At 42.8% G+C, this 25,596-nt stretch overlaps 3 protein-coding genes across 8 annotated transcripts in view; all 3 read left to right on the plus strand.

The window, feature by feature from the left end:
• Positions 1 to 11,714, plus strand: part of zc3h11a (zinc finger CCCH-type containing 11A) — a 32,249-nt gene extending 20,535 nt beyond the window's left edge. For all 6 annotated transcript variants that reach the window (XM_052075097.1, XM_052075103.1, XM_052075099.1 and 3 more), the window contains 5 exons: positions 1,564 to 1,622; positions 1,710 to 2,220; positions 2,977 to 3,146; positions 3,824 to 3,990; positions 10,825 to 11,714. In XM_052075097.1, coding sequence (XP_051931057.1) covers positions 1,564 to 1,622; positions 1,710 to 2,220; positions 2,977 to 3,146; positions 3,824 to 3,990; positions 10,825 to 11,020 — 1,103 coding nt within the window. In that variant the 3' untranslated portion in view covers positions 11,021 to 11,714. The remainder of the gene's footprint in view (positions 1 to 1,563; positions 1,623 to 1,709; positions 2,221 to 2,976; positions 3,147 to 3,823; positions 3,991 to 10,824) is intronic.
• A 1,254-nt stretch (positions 11,715 to 12,968) lies between these two features.
• LOC127607115 (zinc finger protein 227-like) lies at positions 12,969 to 17,652 on the plus strand. The gene is made up of 2 exons (XM_052075214.1): positions 12,969 to 13,548; positions 16,459 to 17,652. The coding sequence occupies exons 1-2, from the start codon at positions 13,239 to 13,241 to the stop codon at positions 17,280 to 17,282; spliced, it is 1,134 nt and encodes a 377-aa protein (XP_051931174.1). The 5' UTR covers positions 12,969 to 13,238; the 3' UTR covers positions 17,283 to 17,652.
• Positions 17,653 to 20,785: 3,133 nt separating this feature from the next.
• nfasca (neurofascin homolog (chicken) a) overlaps positions 20,786 to 25,596 on the plus strand; it is a 164,970-nt gene continuing 160,159 nt past the window's right edge. The window contains exon 1 of the mRNA XM_052075040.1: positions 20,786 to 20,977. The gene's annotated coding sequence lies outside the window, so the exon portion shown is untranslated. The remainder of the gene's footprint in view (positions 20,978 to 25,596) is intronic.

The raw sequence follows: 25,596 nt of genomic DNA on the forward strand, positions 1-25,596 counted from the left end.
TTTCTAAATGCCATTTTAATGTACAGTGGTACCTCTACTTACAAACATCTCTTCATATGAAATTTTCAAGTTACGAAATGCCTCAACAAGAAAATATTGCCTCTGGTTACGAAATAAATGTCAAGATACGAAAGGTAAAACTACATTATGGGTTGCAACTCGCAGCTCTGAGTTTCCTGAACGCAACATATTGTTCTGCCATTGGCTATTACCGAGCATCATCCTGGCATCCCATTGGCTAAGAGGGACCTCTATCATGCGTGTCTATGTGTGTAGATAGATAGATGTTGTAGATAGATAAATGTGTCGATGCAGTGTCCTGTCGATGAAGTGTCCTCGTCATTCGCTCCTCGGGCCATGCGGTGTTCCGATTTTTACGTACTGTAAATGTGAATCCCCATTAAAAGTGTTCAGCAGTCAGGCGATCGCTCACTCTGCTGATGTTTGCCTGCGACATTTTTGAAGGATTGTTAAAAGCCGACAAAAGCAGACGTTCTTGCCAAAACGGTGGCAAAAACCACTTTTGAGAGCCACATGAACTAAAGAGGGCAGCAAAAAATGATGAGGATGCAGTTGAAAGTGATATGACCATCATTTGTATTCTTTATTCTTTGTTTTGTTACATTATGCTTAATTCTCATTTCTTGTGCAAAAAAAAAAATTTTTTAACATGTATTTGATACATATTTTGATGCAATTTTATGCTTAGAAAACATTTATGTCTGAATTTTGAGGGGGCTTGGAATGGATTAGGGTATTTACATGGAAAACGCATTTCTACTTACAACATTTTCTAGTTAAGAATTTCTTTCTGGAACCAATTAATTTCTAAAATAGAAGTACCACTGAATTTAGACACACAAAGCCTACCTGTCCGTATGAGTAAAAGTAATCATCCCCTGAAACTAATCATGGGTTGTACCACCCTTGGCAGCAATAACAATAATCAAGCATTTGCGATAATTGGTCATGAGTCTTTCACATCACAATGGAGGAATTTTGGCCCACTATTCTTAGAATCACTTCAACTCCACCATATTGGAGGATTTTTCTTGCATGAACTTCAAGTTAAAGTTCACATTTTTAACCGTTTAATTTTTATCATATATTTTTTAAAGCCATTTAAAGGTGGACTTGCTGGTCTGTTTTGGATCATTGTCCTACTGCATGATCCAAGAGCGCTTGAGTTTGAGTCAGCTTTCCCAAACTGTCATTAGTCAGTTACATTTTCACCAAGTGACAGGTAGTTTCCGAATTTTTTTGTGCCTGAATAAATGAAATTGGCATTTAGAAACTGCATTTTGTATTCTCTGTTGTGTCTGTGTGATATTAAAATTGAACCTAAACTTTTGTATGAGATAAATATGCAAAGACCCCAGAAATCAGGAAGGCTATATGCGCCCTGTGATTGGCTAGTGACCAGACCTATTTCTCTGTCACAGTTTGCTGGGATTTGCTCCAGCTCACCCACAGCCCTTGTAAGAAGTATAGTAAAGGGACAGTTGTATATGTTTTAAAAATATATATAGTCACATCACAAGCCATATTTGTGGAATTCTGCAGGTGACATCACGGCAGAGAAGAATGTTGAGGTGACTAAAAGGACATGGAAAGCTCCTGAGGTTAGACCTGTGACCACCTACAGTATATTGTTGTGTTTTGATTGATTGCCATTTTTTTGGAACTGTAATTTTGTCATGCCTTTCCAGACAACCTCCATGATTGTCAAAGTCAAAACATTTGAGGAGATTATGCGTGAAAAACATCGGCGCAAACAGGAAATGGCTGGGCAATCTATCAGCCAGCAGGCCTCTGATGCATCATCTTCACCAAAACCATTAGTTCGTAGTACGCTGAAGAAAAAGATTCTTCCACCACCAGAGTCTTCACCTATCTGTAGCACTCCGGATAGGAGCAATGTCTCACCTGCCAAAAATACTCATCTTCGCAAGCTGAAAACCGTCAAATCTGAGACTGAGTGCCCTCCAAACATCTCTACTCCGGCTCCCATCGCAGCTGTGAACTCGGTTCTAGTGAAGAGTTTAACCCCATCGCAGGAAGACACTCTCTTACTAAGTCCGGACAGCTCCACCAAGATCCAGTATAAAAACACAAAAACCTTAAATTCACCATCTTCAGCCAAGCAGACAACTCCAGAGAGACTCCTTGCAGCGGGAGGGAGTCCAACTACTGATAGAACTCATACCACAGACAAAAAAGGTACATTGCACTTGCATTTGTTATCACTATTTATGTTGCTTATTCATCATGTACATGGTTACAGGAAACGCAGACCTTTTTGAAATTATTTACATTAAAATGTCATCCTTTTAACTGAAGAACCTGGTATCGGAGCATTTTATCAAAGTCTCAAAAACATATATGAACGCCTTGAGTAAAGTTAAATGGGTAGTTTTCAGAAAAGAACAAAACACTGTCATACATGTTAAAACTGTTTATATGAACAGCGTGGAATATTATTACAATTATCTTTTGAAAAATTGTTCCTCTCTAGCCCCATTTTATGCCTGTAATTTTATTAGCCTCTCAGAGATTGTAGAGACAAAAGTCGTGACCCAGGGATGTGGTCAATCATTTGCTGTGCATGCAGCATCATAGGGGCGCGCCAAGTCACCTTTTTGGATTTATAATTGATTGTACATTTCCTAAAATACCACATCAAACATTTTTTTGTTTTGCAAGGCTCCATGAATAAGTCACACGAGCAATATAACAGCCGTGGCTAAGATTGTCTTGTTCACTGCGCGCGATTTTACAATGCACATCTAGTGCATTTTAGTGAGGGGCATGGCTTTCGTCAGAGACTCATGGGGAAGAGGGCGGAGTGAAATGGGACTATGTTTGAAATGAGGCGTTGAAATGAGAAGTTAGAAAATTGAAAGCTCCCCTTTTAAAGGAAATATAAAAATGTAGATGAAATACCCTTATTTGATTTGCATTGTGTGTCTTTTCCAGTGCGGCCCAAACTGAATGTGAAGCCGTCTGTCATGAAGCCTGCCTTGCAAGTGAATACAGCCCAGAAGCGGAAGAGAGCAGTGCGGTCTGCTGTGGCTGCTGTCAAACCTCTGAACAGCGCCTCCATAGTTTTAGAGGAATCACAACAGGAGACTGACAGTAAGGAGGAGGTAAGCAGTGTAGGGGAAGTTCATTTTCTCCGCCATGTTGTTCATAATTCAGTTCACAATTTTTTTTAATCAACTTGTACATCTAATAATCCATAAAAAAACTAAGATCTTCACCCCCCTACGAAAATAAATATATGACGAGGAGACACAACCCTCAAAGTACTTGCTTTTCCCCCGTTGCCAGACATTCATTCCACATTAGTACGAGTAAACAGCTACAATTTTCCCCTCACACTCACATGAGGAAAAACTTGTTGCTTGAATGTTTTTGTTTTTTAACCCTGGAGAACCCATGGGGTCTAATTTGGCCCCTACAAATTCTGCTACTCAAATGCTACCCTTAAATCCCAAAGGGTCAAATTTGGCCCTAATCCTAAATTAGGATTAAAGCATTGAATATTTGAAAAAACATATATTTCAGTCTTCAGTGAACAGATAGCAGTCATTTAATGTATAATTCGTCATTTTTTAAAGAAGAAAAGGGTTCTTGGGTTCTCCAGGGTTAATTAATGAGGAATTAAAATAAAAACAGGACACACTCGAACTAAACCCCATGTCGTCTCCAGCCTACTGTAAAAAATACACACACCGTTGTTTTACACTTCCATTCCCAACTCTTTGAGAATTATTCCAGAACATGTTTTTTCTGACCTTGTCTGATATTTATTGCATTGAAGGTACTGAACCCTCGAGTTTCCTGTCGTCCAAGCACATTGTTGGAACACAAACGCAACTCAAGTGAGGAGCCACAGATCATCCATCTTTCAAAATGCAGTCCAAGCCAAGAACCCAAGCTGGATGTCAGTCTTGCTACTACCACGGAGGCCTGTTCTGCCTCCCAAAGGTACTAGTTCATTGAGATCTTGCAAAACTGAAAATTGTTGTCTCCAAAAGCACTTCTTTTCATAAAATTAAAAGCTGGTATTATACCTTTAGATTGCTGTTATATGCCAACATCAACACACCACCTCCCCAAATCATGGTCAAACGCGAATGCAATGTGCTAAAAAGTCACACATTTAATTACATTGTCATTAATCTAGAATAGCATGAACACATTGCCAATGCCAGCTGTGCCCATGAAATTATGTGGTTGTGCCAAGTCACCTGACTTTGACGAACAACTGCGGTTTCCCAAAATTGCATTTCAAAGGTCTAAGTCAGGGGATCTCAAATGCAGGTCCTCAAGGGCCGCTTTCCTGCTTGTTTTCCATCTCTCCTTGCTGCAACACACCTGATTCAAATGATCAGCTCATCAGCAAGCTCTGCAGGGGCCTGATATCGGCCCTGATCATTTGAATCGGGTGTGTTGCAGCAGAGAGAGAAGGAAAACAAGCAGCAAACGCGGCCCTCGAAGACTGAAGTTTGAACCCGTTTTAGATCTTAACCTCCTCCAACACACCTGATTCAAGTGATCAGCTTATCAGCAGCCTATGTAGGCACCTGATAATGGGCCTGATAATACTATACATTTCCCCCAAAAAATGACCTGCCAACTGTTAAAATTGACAATTGAAAATATTCCGCCTGCATGAGCATCAAGTACAACTGCATATTAACATGGTCTTAGCCCTTCGACATCAGATTTTTTTTTTTCTCGAACACAGCTATGAGCCGTTGCTAGCTATCATTGTTTTTATTTTGTATACCTGGATGGCTCCACCAATATTGTTTTGGAACTACGGTGACTGAAACGTCTGGGTGGCACTCTGCTAACATTACATACAGCATGGGAAACATGGAAGCGATCACGGCTAGGCAGGTTTTACTCTATGTAGATGGGTAAAAAACATTACTGTTTTAAACACGTGGTATCACCCACATATGTCTACAAGTCAAACAGACAGATTTGAACATTAAATGACCATATTTTCCGCACTATAAGGTGGACCGAAAAGGATTCATTTTTCTCAAAAGCCGACAGTCCACCTTGTAATCCAATGCGCTTTATATATGGATCTATATTCAGGTTTCTTGGACGTAGTATTTTAAATGTTCTTTACAGCGATTTGTTACAGCTGCAGTGGTTCTGAAAGCGCTATATAAAGCCGTATTACAGGGTTCGTACCGCTCCATAAAGTTCATAAAAATCAATAAAAAAATAAGTTGTAATGTAAAATTATCAAGTCCAAGTCAACAGTATTTATAGAGCACATTCAAACAGCCATCGCTGCATACAAAGTGCTGTGCATGGAGCGATTTAACATGCACAATAAACAGTAAGACAAATCGGTAATAAAGGCGGTAGAAAGCACCAGACAGTAAAATCAAGAACAAATCTAAGTCATACTGAGTCGAACGCCAAAGAATACAAGTGAGTTTTGAAGAGGGCTTTGAAGATGGGCAGCGAGGAGGCTTGCCGAATGTTCAGTGGGAGTTCATTCCAGAGAGAGGGACCAGCAACAGAAAAGGCTCAATCCCCTCTGAGCCTCAGTTTAGTTCTTGGTACTTCTAACAAAGACTGGTCCACAGACCTGAGGTGCCGGGCAGGTGTGTAGGGGCGGATGAACTCGGAGAGGTAAGGTGGCGCGAGATTATTCAGAGATTTGAAAACAAAGAGGAGGATCTTGAAAATAACTCTAAAATGAATGGGGAGCCAGTGAAGGGATGCCAGAGTAGGAGTTATATGCTCCCTCTTACGAGTATCAGTCAAAAGGCGAGCAGCGGCATTCTGGACCAGCTGAAGGCGCTTAATGGAGGACTGGCTGACTCCAAAGTAAAGGGGATTTCAGTAATCAAGCCGGGATGTGACAAAGGCATGAATTACTGTCTCAAAGTGTTCATGTGAGAGGAGAGGTTTTATTTTGGCCAGCTGTCTCAGGTGAAAGAAGCTGGATTTAACAACGACACCAATTTGCCGATCGAGTTTGAAATCACTGTCCAGTTTAAGGCCCAAGTTTGAGACCGTTGATTTCAGATGAGACAGGGGGCCCAAGTCTACAGGACGGAATGTACAAGGGCCACTGGGACCAAACAATATCACCTCTGTTGTCTTTTCGTTGAATTTCAAGACATTTTGTGCCATCCAGGTTTTGATTTCTTCCAGACAGGATAGGAGTGGCCTTAATGAGAAGGCGTCTTTCTTGCTCAGTGGGACATAGATCTGCAGTCATCTGCATAGCAGTGGAAGGGAATACCATGTTTCCTTAAGATGGGACCCAATGGAAGCAGATACAGCAAGAATTTTAAGGGAAATCTTCTAAAATCCATAAAAATTAACCTGCGTTGTTCATTTCATTTGTGTGTCGTTTTCCCCTCCCTTCCAATTCATAGTTTTGTCGGAAAATGCAGGACCTGGTACCCGCTCTACTACAAATGACAGACAAATATGTAGCGTCGCCACTCGAGCGAAGTGTGCCTCATCAGTCGATAGTCCGCTGCTCTCTGCTGTGTGTCAGCAAAGCTTAGCTTTGTCTCGGCTAGGATAGCTTTATGTTGTCTGAGATCAAAGCGTGTTTGATTTGTAACGTCGGTTGCTTGGTTGAAACCAAAAGGCGTGCGTACATGTTTGCGCGGACTCACACACAGCAAAGCTACAAATATTACGGGACAATGCTATTTTCAAGTGGCGTGGCTGAAGAAGCTCAGACAGGAAAGTTTGGAGAAAAAGTTAGAGAGGCCAGATTGAGATGGTATGGACATGCACAGAGGAGGGACAGTGGATACATTGGTAGGAGAATGTTAGAGATGGAGCTACCATGTAGGAGACGGAGAGGAAGGCCAAAGAGGAGATTCATGGATGCCGTGAGGGAAGACATGCAGGTAGTTTGAGTCAGAGTAAAGGATGCAGAGAACAGGGAAAGATGGAAATTAATGACTCGCTGTGGCAACCCCTGAAAAGGGACAACCCAAAAGGAGAAGAAGAAGTGGCTGAAGAAGCCGGAGTTCCGTGTTTGGGTCGGAAATATTACTGGCGATTATACGTCGCCCTACTGCCAAGTGTGCAAGAAGGGCATCTCCATGAGAGATAAAACTTGTCATAGCCTCCTGGTCAAGTTAAATGCATTGAGGCACACAGCAAAACAGAAGAAAATTGATCGGCAAGAACTTGCAAAGGAGATTGGGGAGAAAACTAAGTCACTGTCTGCTATTCCCTAATTGTCATATCAGTTTCATATTTGTCATTATAAAACATGTCTGAACTAAGTCACTGTCTGCTATTCCCTAATTGTCATATCAGTTTCATATTTGTCATTATAAAACATGTCTGATCATTGAAGGTGATATGAGGGAAAATAATATGGTTGCACCATTTGGGATTTAGACTTCTGACATGCATTTCAGCTGTTCAGATATACTGGATACTGCTAAGATGGGCAATCGGTACTACAGTGCACTCCGCTTAATAGAACACCATTGGGCCGAAGCGCTTCTGTTCTACTAAGCGGGGTTTCTATTAACCGGAGACACTTTATTAGGTACACCTTCAGACACGTCGACGACCAAGTTATGCACGCAGAAAAACCCCTGCTGACAAGTTAGAAGAGATATTTCGACTGTGGACGTCCATATCTTTAATCAAACAACAAAACAACAACTTTAATCAACTTCAGTCAAACATCTCAAATCACGAGAAAAATTTCGTTACTTTTGTCTGGAAACAGGAGTCCGTAATTTTGCGGTTGACTTCCCTCTCAATGCGCTGGATAAGAGGGAAGTCCTGGAAACCGCGGGCGTACCTTCTGAGAATCCGGCAATGCATCGTATCGTCTGAGTATGTCCTTCTTATCCGCAGGTGATGGCCCTCGTCTCTTGAATGAAGTTGAAGCCATTGTGACGTGCGTGTGTCTATCTGTGGAGTGACGCGTGCTACCTGTTACTGTATACGGCTAGAACTACCGCGTTTTCTCGCGATAGTGGTACAGTATCGCGATAGCTACACTTCGTCTCTCTCTCGTCTCTTGAATGAAGTTGAAGCCATTGTGACGTGCGTGTGTCTATGTGTGGAGTGACGCGTGCTACCTGTTACTGTATACGGCTAGAACTACCGCGTTTTCTCGCGATAGTGGTACAGTATCGCGATAGCTACACTTCGAAAACCACTAGTTTACAATGTTCATTGCTTACGGCCTGTTCTATTAAGCGGAGATCTGTTCTACTAAGCGGAGTATCTTCTTAGGAAATTGCATTAGGCAAATCTGTTCCAGAGCCTTTTGCTCTATTAAGCGGATTACTCTATTAACCGGTGTTCTATTAAGCGGAGTGCACTGTACTGTTAGTTAAACCAGATTTTTCCAAACCCTGTCCGGGGGACCCATATGACCATTAGCTCTGTTCTTAGTGTTGTGTTTATTCAGAAATAAATAGTATATATTTCCTTAATTTAAATATTTCTTTGTGTGTTTTATTTGAGAATTAATCAAAAAGTTTTTTTTTCATTTTCCTACCTGTGATACAGGTAGCAAAGTGAAAATTTGACATACAGTATGTTAAATAAAGGGTTAAGTGATTGCCCCTAAAAGTAAAGATGTGCCCTTCCTTTGGCAGCAGTGATTTGAACACCAGCTCAGTGATATGTGGCTTTCTGTTCACCCCGTGTTTTACTGAGTGGGCTTAAATCCACCGCGAATCCCCCGCTGAATGGAGAAAAGGTCTTTAAAAATTGCTAAAATGGTCCTCAAAAGTCAATAAAAGGTCCAGAAATAAAAAGCAAGTGGAAGAGTGGGAACCCGGTATTATATTCCCTTCATGGTAGCGCCATCTATTGGATGCATAACACAACCCCAGCCAGCTTCTATTCCATGTGCCTTATAATGCGATGTGCCCCTATACAGTGCCCTCCATAAGTATTGGCACCCCTGGTTGAGATGTGTTTTTTAGCTTCCAATTATTTTATTTTTTTTCTAAATAATATGGGACCTTAATGGAAAAAAAGAGAAAAATCCAACCTTCAATACAAGTGCATTTATTCAGTGGGGAAAAAATCCCACATAAAGAAATAATTATTTGACATCAAATAATGTGTGTCACAATTATTAGCACCCCTGGTGTTAATATTTTGTACAACCCCCTTTTGCCAACAAAACAGCACCTAATCTTCTCCTATAATGTTTCACAAGATGGGAAAAGACAGAAAGAGGGATCTTCAGCCATTCCTCTTTGCAGAATCTCTCTAAATCATCCAGAGACCTGGGTCCTCTCCTCTGTACTCTCCTCTTCAGCTCACCCCACAGGTTCTCAATGGGGTTGAGGTCAGGGGACTGAGATGGCCATGGGAGGAGCTTGATTTTGTGTCTGGTGAACCATTTCTGTGTAGATTTGGCCATATGTTTAGGGTCATTGTCTTGCTGAAAGACCCAGTGACGACCCAGCTTCAGCTTTCGGGCAGAGGGCAACAGATTTTGATTTAAAATGTCCTGGTATTTCAAAGCATTCATGATGCCATGCACCCTAACAAGGTTCCCAGGGCCTTTGGAAGCGAAACAGCCCCACAGCATCACTGACCCACCCCCATACTTCACAGTGGGTATGAGGTGCTTTTCAGCATGCGCATCTTTCGTGGTACGCCAGACCCACTTAGAGTGTTTGTTGCCAAAAAGCTCAATCTTGGTCTCATCTGACCAAAGCACACGGTCCCAGTTGAAGCCCCAATACCGCTTGGCGAACTCCAGACGCTTGCGTTTATGATTGTGAGTGAGGAAAGGTTTTCTCCGTGCATGCCTCCCAAACAGCTTGTTGGCGTGTAGACAGCGCCTGATGGTTGATTTGGAGACTTTGTGACCCCAGGATGCTACCATTTGTTGTAATTCTGTAACAGTGAGCTTTGGAGATCTTTTGATTTCTCTTACCATCCTCCTCACTGTGCGTGGTGGCAAAATAAACTTGGCTCCTCGTCCAGGCTTGTTTACCACTGTTCCAGTTGTTTTGAACTTCTTAATTATTCCTCTCACAGTGGATATGGGCAGCTGCAGTTGAGTGGCAATCTTCTTGTAGCCTCTGCCTGACCTGTGAAGGTCGACGCACATCTGCCTCACTTGTATGCTGTGTTCCTTTGTCTTTCCCATGTTTAAGAGTGGATAAGAGAAATGGCCTCGGTGTCACGTCATATTTATACCCCAGGGAGACAGGAAGTGATGAATTACTAATTAAATGTTCCTACATACTCTGGTAAACTTTGTAAACTACTGTAGAAATGACAGAAATGCTTCAATTATATTTATTTCCTGGGAATTGTTAAGGGTGCCAATAATTGTGGAACAGGTGATTTGATGTCAAATAATTATTTCTTTATGTGGGATTTTTTCCCCACTGAATAAATGCACTTGTATTGAAGGTTGGATTTTTCTCTTTTTTTCCATTAAGGTCCCATATTATTTAGAAAAAAAATAAAATAATTGGAAGCTAAAAAACACATCTCAACCAGGGGTGCCAATAATTATGGAGGGCACTGTATGTTAAAACAGTTTTAAAATTGGCCAGTCATTGAAGTTGCCCCTTATACTATAAAGTGCCTTATAGTGCGGAAAATATGGTACATTTTTTACATTTACATTTGATTTAAAATGAAAAACAATAGTCTTAAAGGAACATTGTCATCACCTTCCGTAGACATGTAATTACTATTGGTGCATGTAAACTGGGACTTGAGACAATTGTGAAAATATGATTATTTTGTGCTTGTAAATGTCAGTGTTTTTTACCCACAAAAGAAATTCTGACGAGTGTATCCCTCCATTAGCTCTCTCCTGAAGACCACTCCTCAAAGTAAATCACGGAGACAAAGTGTGGTCGGTTCACGCAACTCAACATCGGCTGCAGATGACTTCGAAGAGCTCATCAACGAATTCACAGAGGATCATCTCGATGGAGATGTGGACCCTGGCATTGGGGATGATGATCTACTGCAGGAACTGTCAGACATGATTGGCAGCTGAGGAAATGTTTTCATTCAAGCAAATAGCCTAGCCCAGCACAATCAACAACACCAACGTTGTTCAGGTTTACTCAGTGCATTTATGCTTAAGACCCCTTTACTAAGGATTTATGTTTGTTGTCTTTTTCTGGAATCTTATCCGAAAGAAGCATCAACAATATCGGGCAGATTTTAAGTGTTGGAAAAGGCAAATATGATCAGAGACAAATTGTGTATACTGTGTATGCACTGGGAAAATCTAAATGTATGTACATATTTAGAAAAAATCTGCTGCTCCTATTGCTTTTAGTTTCTAGCAAAGATTGTCACTTTTCCTTTCATAGTGACTTTTTTTTTAAGCAGTGAATGTCAATTTTATGTCGGTTTTATTTTAATGTTTTAGATCCCATGGAGATCATCATCCTCCTGTGACTTGTTTTTCTTAAATGTTGTACAGTACATTGTTTATTTTTTAAACCATTACTAGATTTATTCAGTGGGCTTCAATTGAAACGCTTAATGGTGACACCTCAGGTAAAGGTTTTGTTTGTATACATCTCTGAAATTTTTTTAGCCAATAGTCTGTTTGTTTGTTTTCATTTAATGCATTGTTCTGAAATGTTGAACGATCAGTGATCACTACAACTTATCCACGAGTTCACTGTCAAAAATAATTTCTCCACGACTGTAAATAAAAAAATGCCTCTATTTAACAAGCTGACTTCTTCATCACTGTTAAGCAAACAATAATGTCTGTCTTTGAACGCTTCTCGAGTTGAACGAGAAGAGAAGGCACGGAGTCAGACGCAGTCTTGCTTGTGTTTATCGAGACTGTTAAAAGCATAAATAAAGTGTACGTTTTAAAAAACCAACACCACAGCTCTCATCTTTTGGAGCTGCAACATGTATCTAGATCTATTTGAGCTATATTAGCCTACTATCAAAATATGTTTCCATTTTCAAACATTTTGTATAAAGCTCCAGGGAGCCACTAGATGTCGCTAAAGAGCCGCATCCGGCTCTGGAGCCGCGTGTTGCCGACCCCCGGTATAGACTGAACTTGAGCATATTGTATTACATGCATATACCTTAGAGTGCTGTAACAGCTGTAAGAAAGCCTGTCTAGGGATCCTTTCATTATAATAAATATACCGGTAACTATAGCAAAATTTAACACCTGTGTGAACCCAAATGAAAAGATGAAAAAATGGGGAAAAGTGCAAAACAATCAGGCATCCTTATTTTGTTTATTATTGTTCAGTTTGGTGATCGCGTTTGTGTGTGACAGACGCATTTCACTGATCGTATTTTGGTGTCCAAAGTCGGTCCTCAAGGGCTGCTGTCCTGCTTGTTTTCCAGCTCACCCAACAGCAACACACCTGATTCAAATAATCAGGAATGTTCTAATGCTGCTTCAGAGCTGGCTGACGAGCCAATCATCTGAAGCAGGTAGTTGCAGCCAGGAAAGCTGGAAAACAGACAGGACAGTGGCCCTCCAGGCCTGGAGCTGGACATGCCTAGTGTAGTCAGACACTCCTGTTTTGTGTGCGGGCAGCGTGGAATCGGTTCCCTCTTCGTGATGGTGTGAATGTGGGTGTGTATGGTTGTTTCTTCTAACCAGTTCAGGGTGTCCCCCCGCCTCCTGCTCAAAGACAGCTGGGATAGGCTCCAGCAATTCCCACGACCCTGTGCAGGATAGCGGTGTTGAAAATGGATGGATGAATGGAACAAACCGCATCCCGTGTTGTTTCAATACGGGAATTAAATGTTGTGTCCCCTATTGAAACAACACGGGACACAACATTTAATTACCAATTAAAAGCCGATTCCGTATTTTACGGGACGGGTGACAAACTTATGGTCCGCCAATGTATGCACCACTTGCCGTCCCGTCAGATGGAATGCACTCATGACTTTGCCCCTCCTAGCTTACCATCGCCTTGGGCATGGAACTTAAAGGTGGGCGTGTCTTATCTACTCATGTCTGTGACTGAACCACGTTCGTGTAGTGAACCATATGTATGTATCGATCTAGCTATCTGTCGAGCTATCTATCCATCTTGGCTGGCTGGCTGGTTATCAAATTATTAAGTCCGTGAATTGAAGACTGACGCCAGCAGGCTTTTACTTCCGGTGCTGTGTTTTCAAAGCTTCAAAATTGTGTCTTAAATGCTTTTATTTTATTAGATCCCTGGAAATATTTATCATAGCTTTTCGTGTTTTTTTTGTATTTTTTATGCATGCTGTTGACAGAAAAAAGTTCAATGTTAACAACAACAACAAAAGGGGGGGGGGTTCACTTCCGGGTTAGCAGACGTAAACAGAGGGGCGCTCCTCAACGGAGAGCTGGAGACAACATGACCAAGCTGGAGCTGTTGAACGTGTTTCTGAACGACAGAATGACAGCGGCCGCTGAGGAGATTTTCCGAGCCGTCAAAGACACATTTGTTGAATATCAGAGTGAAATTCACCGCTCTAAAGAAGAAAACGAGCGTCTGAAACGGCTACTCAATGTCGCCGTCCAACGACTATTGCTGCAACCAGGACCAGGTAAGGACGAAAGGTGTCCGTTTTTTTGACGTTTCACGTCACATCACATGTGATGTTTTATTTTATCTTATTTCATTTTTGGCGAGGGCATCCGAGATTCAGCCCAAACTCAAACGTTTAGCAATTACACTGAAACGGGGAGCTCAGTAAAAAATAAACAAATACGCCACTATAAACTCAACTCGGTTTCATCAGTCCACAGGTTTTCTCTTAACAAACACAACGAGAGGCTGATACTGATGAAAATACAAATCTTTATTACAAAGAAAACAAGTAGAATATGGACATAACAATGTGCAAAAATGCAGAATAGGGTAACCGTATCAATGAAGACCTATCATGCATAGAACATAGTTGATGGCTTGTTAATTATAATCTTCACAGCAAACAGTAGTAATTATGACTAAAAAGGACAATCACATGAATACATACACTCAAAACCAAAAAGGTCGGATAACGAAGCGTGGCTCAAATAATGCATTCCAATATTTCACCTTGCCTCTGATGTGTTGTCCAATTCTCCAATCCAAATAAAACGTTACTTCAAAAAATAATAATGCAATTAACAATTAGAAATGGCTAAAAGAGAAAAAAGGAACACATAGGCTAATCAAATCTAGTCATGGGGGTGGGGGGGCTGTGACATACCATACTTGGAAAAACACATTCGGCAAGTTGCAGAATGTTTTACTCAAAACTGTCAACAGAACTGGCTACACCTTTTAATAATTCACTCTCAAGGTTCATACCTTGGTTCTCAGGGGATAACAGATGGCGGTAAGCTCAAATAACACACTTTGTTATTTGATGACATAAAAGGTGGCATTTAACTTCGTATGACATTGCCATAGGTAGAAAAGAGGGTTCCTGTCATATTGCTTTTACAGCACACAACATCCTCCAAACTACTGCTTATGGAACTACTTAACTGTGCATTTCATATACTCATGCTACCCATCCAAAACAATCCCTCGTGTCTGCACCCATCGCACATCTGAGTTAATCACCAGACCTCGGAAAGGAGAAAGAGGGACAATGCCACTTCCATGTCACCTTTAAAGTTTTTTTCTTTGATCCTCAATCTCCTACAGCTCTCAAAATATTCCCCCAGTGGTCCCCTCTATGAAATTTCACACTGCCGGTCCCGGCCTCAACCGTGTTTCAAGAAAAAAATAGGGCACTAAATGGACCAGAAAATTTGAACGATAGTTTCATTTTCGCAAAGCGAATTAATTTCACACGAGTGTTGATGAAAATTCTTTGTTGAGAGGCACAGAGAAGATCCCCGTTTTCTCCACTGTTTTGCTTACGATAAAGGATTTCCCAAAGAGGTGAGGGTGATAATTAATTACTTACTGTTGTTGTTGAAAACATTCGATATGAGGCAATTTCGGGGTTCCAAATTAATCAAAATAAATCTGAGGCAATGATGATGATGCTTACAAGAAATTGTCCAGTAAAATTAAATACAGAATTTTCATTTTGAAGGTGTAAACAAGAATTACGCTATTTGGGAATTGTTGTCACTCACCATCCAATGTAATTGTTCAATGATGTTAAGTTGACTACACAAGTAAGAAGTGACCGAGCACGCTGGGAGGTCCTACCTCTTTCTTTATTTGGCAGCGTGGAGACAGAAAAATGAACGTCCTTCCAAGACTCCTCTTTTTAGTTCCGTTTTTAACCATAAGAGTACCAGTTTCCTTTTCTAAGAGTCTGAATAACTTGATTTCTAAAGTCATCCGGCAGAATAAAAGTCCTAGAATACAACTTCAAATTTTGACTACGGCAAAGGAGCTGTGGGTTGACCTGACTGAAAACATTATTATTGGGCTGCCCAGTTGACCGCAATTGTGTCTTGGCTTAGTAAAGATGATGAAACAGGGTGGTTAAAAATTGAGCAAAACGCAAGAAAAGGGACCACATGGGTAGTATTGCCTTTTATGGATCTTAAATCGGTCAGCCGGCTCAAAATTGAGAATGAATGGATTAAACCTACTCTTCTAGTGTGGGCCACCGGAAAGAACAGACCAGCGGGCGCAGAAACAATCTCAAGATGTATGCTGATCATGGGCCACCCAGAATCCCCCCTGCCCTTGTCAATGAGTCCAAAAATTATGAGTCTCATCTAGAAAGAGTGAGTGTAAGTAGAAGTGGACGAATAAAATCTCTCACAGTGCTTTACGAAACGCACGAAATCCATCCATCCATTTTCCGATCCGCTTATCCTCACAAGAGTTGCGGGGGTGCTGGAGCCTATCCCAGCTGTATTCGGGTAGTTGGCGGGGGACACCTTGAACCGGTTGACAGCCAATCGCAGAGCACACAGAGACGAACAACCATCCACGCTCACACCTTAGGACAATTGAGAGTACAATCAGACTGCCATGCATGTTTTTGGAATGTGGGAGGAAACTGGAGTACTTGGAGAAAACCCACGCAGGCCTGGGGAGAACATGCAAACTCCATACAGGGAGGTCGGAGATGGAATTGAACCCGGTACCTCTGCACTGTGAGGTCAACGTGCTATCCACTGGACCACTGGGCCGCCCAAAACGCACTAAATATCAAGGAAAAGTGGGAATTGGAACTCAATGCAATAATTGAAGATGAGGTGTGTAAGGACAATCACAGACTATTAAAGAATCAATTGTGGAGAGATTTGGAGTGGAAATATAGGCATTTTAACACTCCATGAATGATTGCAATGTTTGTTAAGACACCCTTAAGTGATAGGTGCTGGAGGAACTGTGAAGAAATCGGTGACTACAAAGCTATCTTTTGGACTTGTGTGTGTGTGTGTGTATATATAAATATATACACACACATACACATAAAATATGTGTATGTCCTCTAGATTGATATTATCTATTTTATACCTAATTGATAGAGTTGTCTGTACCTTTACAGAAGCCTGTGCTGTCCAGTCCCAAGATCCCCACGTCTCCGACTCTGGAAGGGGAACCAGTGTGCAACCACAAGTGAAAAAAGAGCCCAACCTTAGAGACATTCACAGTGAGTGTATACATGATGGAAGAGACCTCGAAAAACATTGCGGTCAGTTTGAGACACAACTTAGGTCACATTCGATGTTAGTTCAAACGGCGTGTCGTCGAGATACTGTCTCACATCCTTTGCCATCCCGGGAGACAAAGACAGACTGGGACAGTGAGGGACACTTTGCAGCCAGCAGCTCATCATCCACTCACACTGTCCCTTCAGACGGCAAAGACACTCACAGTGATCCTTGTAGTACTGCTGAAAATAGCCACAAAACCACCCAGAAAGATCTCTCAGAATCGGTTGGACAGCAGGTGAAAGGACCACATTACACCAATCGAAAGCAAAGTGTCAACCTACTGCAGCTAAAACACATGAAATCCCTGAAGTCGGCCCCTTCTCGTAACTCTCATGCGACCATTCAGAGGTGGCACAGCTGTAAAGAGTGTGGGAAAGGCTTCAGCTTTGCTTGCCAGTTGGAGGTCCACATGCGTTGGCACACCAAGGAGAAGCCGTATTGCTGCACGGTGTGCCGAAAGAGCTTCACTACGGTCAGCATGCTCAAGAGACATCATCGAATCCACACTGGAGAGAAGCCCTTTCGCTGCCACGTGTGTGGCAAATGCTTCAATCAGTCTGCACACCTTAACACCCATTTTCGTCTCCACACTCGAGAACGAGCCAGCTGGAACCGAACGCCATTTCCAAGGAACCCTCAGTCGACTGGAAACTAAATGAAATTTATGCTTCTCAGCACACCGTGTACAAAGAGCCCCTTCATCACTGTTTTCGGGTTTTCTGTGTGAATAAAACATGTTGTGTGGTGCATTGTTTTTCTTTCGGGTCTTTTTTTTCCTTTTTTTTTTCTTTTTAAAAAGGTCCATTTTGTGCAGCACGCATCCCGAAATTACAGTTTATTATTGCAAGAAAGTTCATGAATGTTTGGTGTATTCCACTGATTTTTTTTTAATCGTTCCATGTTAGAAAAAAGACTGTAAGAATATAATAATAGTGAGCCAAATTAAACAAATGGGATGTCATGATCAGCTGTAAACCAGAATCCACGGTATTGTTTTTGTATATTAAACAGTGTCTACTCAAAAACTGTGTATGTTTGTGTGTGTGTGTGCGTGTGTGTGTGTGTGTGTGTGTGTGTGTGTGTGTGTGTGTGTGTGTAGACGAGAGAGAGAGAGCGTTGTGTGCAGATTTATCCAGTGTCTTCTCTTTAAAACATGCATGATATGTAGTTTGAAGGTTAACCTGTCCTCTATTCAAAAGCCTTTTTGTGGCGATACAATCATCAGCATGCATCTAACGAAGGTTCTGTCCAAATTTTTCTCAAAACAGGACTGGTTGTCCGGGCCATACTTTTTTAACCTGTAGCTCCCCGAACAAGATCACGTGGTGGTGTTGCAAGTGCAATGTTCTTGATGTTTACTAACAAACATGGAAGACTATTGTTAGATTATGACCCAAAAAGACTGTGTATCGAGTTAGAAGTACAATTCAGATCAGCTCCAACTGCAACTGCTTTCTTTTCCAATTTCAAAAATGGTCAATGTTTCTGATCTGTATGCAGGGAGGCTATAAGGGGGGATAAATTGATTATTTTTGGGGCTCATGATTGAAAGCCATCCATCCATCATCCATCCATCATCTACCGCTTATCCGGGGCCGGGTCGCGGGGGCAACAGCTTTAGCAGGGAAGCCCAGACTTCCCTCTCCCTAGCTACTTCTTCCAGCTCTCCCCGGGGGATCCCGAGTCGTTCCCAGGCAAGCTGGGTGACATAGTCTCTCCAGCGTGTCCTGGGTCTTCCTCGGGGTCTCCTCCCGGTGGGACATGACCGGAACACCTCACCGGGGAGGCGCTCAGGAGGCATCCGAATCAGATGCCCAAGCCACCTCATCTGGCTCCTCTCGATGTGGAGGAGAAGCGGCTCGACTCTGAGCCCCTCCCGGATGACTGAGCTTCTCACCTTATCTCTAAGGGAGAGCCCGGACACCCTGCGGAGAAAACTCATTTCAGCCGCTTGTATCCGGGATCTCGTTCTTTCGGTCACGACCCATAGCTCGTGACCATAGGTGAGGGTTGGGACGTAGATCGACCGGTAAATTGAGAGCTTCGCCCTTTGCCTCAGCTCCTTCTTCACCACAACAGACCGATGATTGAAAGCCTTCCAGTAAAATAGTATTTTAAATTTGCCGCTATGCCGTGACAGGCCCCAAGGTGTTATTTTTTTTTTTTCCCACAGGGTCCTAATGGTTCCAGTATCAGTGGACCATTTGGTGACCAATAACTGGAACTAGTACCTGTCGGTGTGGGTGCTACTTTATGAGCAAGGCTTCCAAGTCACTAATTTACAGGCATTTGCGCACTCCCTGGCGGCCCGGTGGGCAAGTGGTTAGCGCGTGGACCGCCATAACCAGTTAACAAAGGGTTGCCCGCCTGTTGGCTGCATTTGCCTGCAGCCAGTCATGCTCATATCTGACTAGATTTTATTGCTTTATTGATCAAGGTAAACACTTTACTACATCTATGGAGTGGTAGGTGTATTAAACCCTTCATGCACCCTATAACCTGATAACATAAGCTGTCCACTGTAGTGACCGCTGTCCCTGAAAAGGTTAATAGATGACAAGTTTAGTTGGAAGTCACACATTAAACAAACAAGAAGTATTTATGTCTTGATTTTTTTTTTTTTTCGGAGCATAGCCCCGCCCTCCTACAACCGCCACTGTGTCGATTATCTTCTAACAATAATTATATGATTATGTGATTGAGAATTGTGATCTTACGTGTCCAGCTGTGAGCTATGAGCATTTTTTTACTCAATTAGAACAAGCGGAAATATGCCTGACTGCAGCCAATCAGAGTCCAGCTTTTCCTTCTAAATTTGATTTGCAAGTTGAAGTAAAACTGCGATTGGCTGGCAACCGATTCAGGGTGTCCCCCGCCTACTGCCTGAAGACAGCTGGGATAGGCTCCAGCATTCCCCGCGACCCTAGTGAGGATCAAGTGGCTCGGAAGATGAATGAATGAATGAGTTGAAGTAAAAGGCGGCCCAGTGGGCCAGTGGTTAGAGTGTCGACCTCACAGTGCAGAGGTATTCAATACCAGCTCCGGCCTTCCTTTGTGGAGTTTGCATGTTCTCCCCGGGCCTGCGTGGGTTTTCTCCGGGTGCTCCGGTTTCCTCCCACATTCCAAAAACATGCATGGCAGGCTGATTGAATACTCAAAATTGTCCCTCGGTGTCAGTGTGAACGCGGATGGTTGTTGGGCTCTGTGTGCCCTGCGAATGGCTGGCAAACCAGTTCGGGGTGTATCCCGCCTACTGCCCAAAGACAGTTGGGATAGGCTCCAGCACGCCCAGCAACCCTTGTGAGGATAAAGTGGATCAGAAAATGGATGAATGTGCACTTCCCTCACATCTCCATTTGTGCTAGTTATTGTGTGTTGCTTGTGTGTATTTCTAGTCTATGTTTCTCTGCCATGAAAAACAATAGATAAAATATTATTGTATATGTATTTTTATTAGATATTCAGCAGTTTGGAGTCGGCCCGGTGTTCCAGTGGTTAACACGTTGATGTCACTGTACAGAAGTGCAGGCTCTGGCCTCCCTCTGTGGAGTTTGCATGTTCTCCACGGGCCTGCGTAGGTTTTCTCCGGGTACTCCGGTTTCCTCCCACATTCCAAAAACTTGCATGGCAGGCTGATTGAACACTCTAAATTGTCCCTCGGTGTGAGTGTGAGCGTGGATTGGATAGTTGTTCGTCTGTGTGTGCCCTGCGATTAGCTGGCAACTCTTTCAGGGTGTCCCCTACCTGCTGCCCAAAGACAGTTGGGATAGGCTCCAGCACGCCCTGCAACCCTTGTGAGGATAAAGCAGATTGAAAAATGGATGGATGGTTGGATTGAGCAGTTTGGCCGACAGCTTGGGTGTATAATTTGAAACAATTCATACAGCAGTAGCCCTACCGCAACATGATTCATTTCGTCCTTTTTTAGGCAAAAGAAAAACAAATAAAAATACAATGTAACCACCACTTTTCCCCTTAATTCGCCCAGTTTTAGCAATCAATATTTTGGACAGAAGTGTACTCATTTGGATAGTCGCAAATCAGCACCAACGAATTTGGCACAGCGTCAGCAACTGTCCGTCGTGTGTGTTATTAGAATAATAAAAAGTATAGCTAGCAAACCTCATCATCTTTGAGCCCCCCCCCCCCCCCCCCCCCCCCAGCTGAGACGACACGGAGGGAGGAGGTGCGCCGAATCCAAGAAGTCGGAGAGGAGTAGACTCCTGCGCCGCATAGAACAGGAACGGCGTCCCATCACGGCTAATACGGACAGCATCAAGAGGTAGTCGCTGCTATTCTGACGCTACCGCAGAGCTGAAAAGGTGGCGAGCCGCGGCGAAAAGAGGGCAGGTAAAAGGACACGTTACTACTTTTATACGCTGGTGGATTGTTTTGTAGTTACGGTGACTCTCATCACGGTGACGCATAGCATCCTGCACCGAGGGATGTTCAGACGATGATGTGAAATATGACAACAGCACACAGTGCTGCGGATTGAGTCGTTTGTGATTTCCGGACACGGTATATATGCCAACCTACTGCTTACCCCCACTACCCGCACATCCGCTGGATCATGCTGCGGTTTGGGGAGATTTTTTTTTTTTTTTTTTGCTGCTCTGCGCAAACTGTTGTGACATGTTCCAAAGTCCACTGAAATGACTGGGCCTTGTCGAGCTGTCCAGGGCCTGGCGGATGTGTGATGTAAGGACATAAGTAGGTGTCATTGGAGATGATGTGAGAACTGGGACAGTGAAACAGCTATGAAATTCCCGACACACCCCCAAGATTGTAGCTCGGGATGCACAGGGCCTGCCAGAACTGTCTCGCTGCACCACGTCGTATTGAAAACGGAAATGGGGGCAAGCTAGTTACAATATATTAGTTTTGGATCATGTCTCAACTCATGGACACACGACTGTATATTGCTTTAAGGGGTGATGTGTGTATGGACTCTGCAGTAGATTTGCACAATGACCTTGAACTTAAGCGGCAACGGTTGCCACAAAATGAGTACAAGTCACATGTACAGTACTGTAGGTAATGTGTTCAATCTCTAAGGCCTGTGATTGACAGTGACAAGTAGAGAACATCTGAAATTCACATTATCAAAGTGAGCGGCTTCTGGTCCACCATGATTGGTGAATCAGTCAGACATAGAAAATTTAGTTCTCATAACCATGAAAAACGGTTACATTCATGTTATCCCCTTGAATGAAGTCCTGTGTCATAGTTCAGGTTTCAAATGTATTTAAGAAGAATGATACAGTCTCCAAAGGTTGTGACATGTTTTTGCAATGATCCCGCATCTATATAAAAAGGCCAACTCATTGACAGGGGTAATGAGAGCTGTAGTAAGACTGAACTTAGGTATCTGTTTGTGTTCATCACATAAAGATCTGTGGCACCAAAGGAAACATTGCATTGCCTTTCAAGATGTGCTGAAAGGTTGGACGTTGTTAAAAGTATAGTAGTCTGTTTAAAACCAAAGTAAATACATACAAATAATTTGTTCCATTACAATACAGGCGGCCCGGTAGTCCAGTGGTTAGCGTGTCAACCTCGCAGTGCAGAGGTACCGGGTTCAATTCCAGCTCTGGCCTCACTGTGTGGAGTTTGCATGTTCTCCCCGGGCCTGCGTGGGTCTTCTCTGGGTACTCCATTTTCCAAAAGCATGCATGGCAGGCTGATTGTACTCTCAATTGTAACAAGGTGTGAGCGTGGATGGTTGTTCGTCTCTGTTTGCCCTGCAATTGGCTGGCAACCTGTTCGGGGTGTACACCGTCGACTGCCCAAAGACGGCTGGAATATGCTCCAGCACAACCCCACAACACTTGTGAGGATAAAGCGGATCAGAAAATGGATGGATGGATGGATACTTTACAATGCTCATGCAGCGCTGCAATGTATAATTTGTCCTCAAGCAGATGAAGGCTGCTTCATCAACATGTATTCGTGAGAGAGCTACTGAACAAGTCATTGTGTGTACTTCGGGCAGTATGCGTGGTAGTCCCTGAACTGATTGCCAACCAATCGCAGGGAACACATAGACGAACAACCTTTTGCACTCATAATCTCACCTCGGGACAATTTAGAGCACAGGTATCAAAGTCAAGGCCCGGGGACCAGATCCGACAAGCCACATCATTTTATGTAGCCTGCGAAAGCAAATCATGTATGTCAACTTCGATGATGATTGCTAAAAATCTGTACCAAAATGTCTAATTGTCACTTGTAATAAATAACCTTGAGCTTTTACAATAATTTTGTTATCCAGTTAACACTCACTCAAACAATAATTGAACAAAATATAGTTGACTTGACTAATTTCAAAACCGGTAATCCATCAATTTGTTGTGTACAAGTAATACTGTCTAAACATTTATTTAGTTTCACTGTTGTAATGGCCCACGAGGGAAGACATAGCCCTAAAGTGGCCCGCGACAAAAATTAATTTGACACCCCTGATTTAGAGTGTTCCATTAACCTACAATGCATGTTTTTGGGAATGTGGGAGGAAACCGGAATACCCGGAGAAAACCCACACTAGCACGGGGAGAACATGCAAACCTCACAACACACCGCACCGTCACCGCATCACCATCTTGGGAGCACGCGCTGCGAAGTCAGCGGATGAGTGAGGTTTTTCACTAACGTACACTCACACAGCCCAAGCTGGCATCATTTACATTGGATTAGCGCTCTTGCTCGAATGTAGCAGCTCAGCGTTTCACTCTTGGCATGAATCGATTTACAGTCAATGCAACCGTTACAGTAACGTCAAAGTTTGATTATTCTTTGTTTGAGTGGTTATGAAAATGTTATATATTATGACATTTTCATGCTAAATCTGGCTCTGTACACATTTTTCTTCCTCATGGGAGGTCGTTTCTCCTTCCACTTAGCACTTACTCATTTGGGAACCATCTCTTGGTATTGGTATTGGTCATTTTTATATCAATCAGAAAAGAAAAAAGTAAGAAGAAAGAATTCTCCATTAAGGCTCATACTTTACCCTTAACCGTGATATTTTTACAACTTTTGGTTTGTATCAGGATTATGTACTTCCACACCATGGCACTCTTGTGTCAATTTTCTCTTGTCTTCATAATGGATATTTCAATACCTTTCTCTATTTATCAACTTAGTTCAGATTTATCATTATATTTAATGTTTAGAATTTATCATTTTAACTCTGATTGATGTAGGTTGTTTGTACTATTTTTTTTATTTGTTTTTGAACTCAGCAAGCGATTTACTCATTTTCAGGTCCGTTTCGAAATTATTCCACAGATTAACACCTTTGATAGATACGCTTCTTTGCTTGATGTTTGTTCTTGTTTTGAGTTTTTTGAATAAGTTGGTACCTCTTAAATCATAGCTGATTTCTCGAATTTCGAAAAACTTCAGAATGTTTTGGCAGAGCAGGTTATTGTCAAGTCAAGTCAAGTCAACAGTATTTATAGAGCACTTTCAAACAGCCATCGCTGCATGCAAGGTGCTGTACATGGAGCAATTTAACATGCACAATAAACAGTAAGACAAATTGGTAATAAAGGCGGTATAAAGCACCGAACAGCAAAACCAAGAACAAATCTAAGTCATGCTTAGTCGAATGCCAAAGAATACAAGTGAGTTTCGAGGAGGGTTTTGAAGATGGGCAGCAAGGAGGCTTGCCGAATGTTCAGTGGGAGGTCATTCCAGAGAGAGGGACCAGCAACAGAAAAGGCTCGATCCCCTCTGAGCCTCAGTTTAGTTCTTGGTACTTCTAATAATGTCTGGTCCACAGACCCAAGGTGCCGGGGCAGGTGTGTAGGGGCGGATGAACTCAGAGAGGTAAGTTGGCGCGAGATTATTCAGAGATTTGAAAACAAAGAGGAGGATCTTGAAAATAACTCTAAAATGAATGGGGAGCCAGTGAAGGGATGCCAGAGTAGGAGTTATGTGCTCCCTCTTACGAGTACAGTACCAGTCAAGAGGCGAGCAGCGGCATTCTGGACCAGCTGAATCAGAATCAGAATCAGAATCAGAATCATCTTTATTGGCCAAGTATGTAGAACACACAAGGAATTTGTCTCCGGTATAACACGCTGCACTAGTATCATCGTAAACAACAAAATCATTGAACCATTTTAGAGTAACCAGTAGTTTTGTAGTACCATTTTGTGCTGCAAGAAGAGTGACTATGTCAGTGACTGTTTAAGGAGTTAATGGCTAGAGGGAAGAAGCTGTTTAAGTGTCTGCTGGATTTGGTGTGCATGGATCTGTAGCGTCTGCCTGAGGGGAGTGGCTGAAAAAGGTGGTGGGCAGGGTGCGGGGGATCCAGGAGGATTTTCCGTGCCCTTGTCTTGATTCTTGCAGTATGCAAGTCCTCAAGAGTGGGTAGGGCGGTGCCAACGATTTTTTCTGCCGTCCTAACTGTCCGTTGAAGTCGGATTTTGTCCTTTTTTGTGGCGGCCCCAAACCAAACCGTGATAGAAGAACACAGGATTGATTCGATGACTGCCGTGTAGAACTGTCGTAGCACCTCCTGTGGCAGGCCATGCTTCCTCAGCAGCCTCAGGAAGTACATCCGCTGCCGGGCCCTTTTCAGGATGGAGATGGTGTTGGCTTCCCACTTCATGTCCTGGGAGACTGTGATTCCCAGGAACTTAAAGGTCTCGACGGTTGACACAGGGCAGTTGGATAGTGTGAGGGGCAACTGAGGAGAAGAATGTTTCCTGAAGTCCACGATCATCTCTACAGTCTTGAGCGTGTTCAGCCCGAGGTTGTGTCGGCCGCACCAGAGCTCCAGCTGCTCCACTTGTTGGCGGTACGCAGACTCGTCGCCATCTTTGATGAGACCGATGACCATGGTGTCGTCTGCGAACTTTATGAGTTTGACAGCTGGATCTGTTGAGGTGCAATCGTTTGTGTAGAGAGAGAAGAGCAGTGGCGAGAGGACACATCCCTGTGGGGCTCCAGTGCTGGTG

Source organism: Hippocampus zosterae, chromosome 9, assembly GCF_025434085.1.
Source record: "Hippocampus zosterae strain Florida chromosome 9, ASM2543408v3, whole genome shotgun sequence".
NCBI classification, from domain to species: Eukaryota; Metazoa; Chordata; class Actinopteri; order Syngnathiformes; family Syngnathidae; genus Hippocampus; species Hippocampus zosterae.

Coding starts and splice junctions, on each gene's coding strand:
- LOC127607115 (XM_052075214.1), top strand. CDS start 13,239: ATGCTGTTGACAGAAAAAAGTTCAATGTTAACAACAACAACAAAAGGG. Junction 13,549..16,458: donor ATTGCTGCAACCAGGACCAG/GTAAGGACGAAA, acceptor GTACCTTTACAG/AAGCCTGTGCTGTCCAGTCC.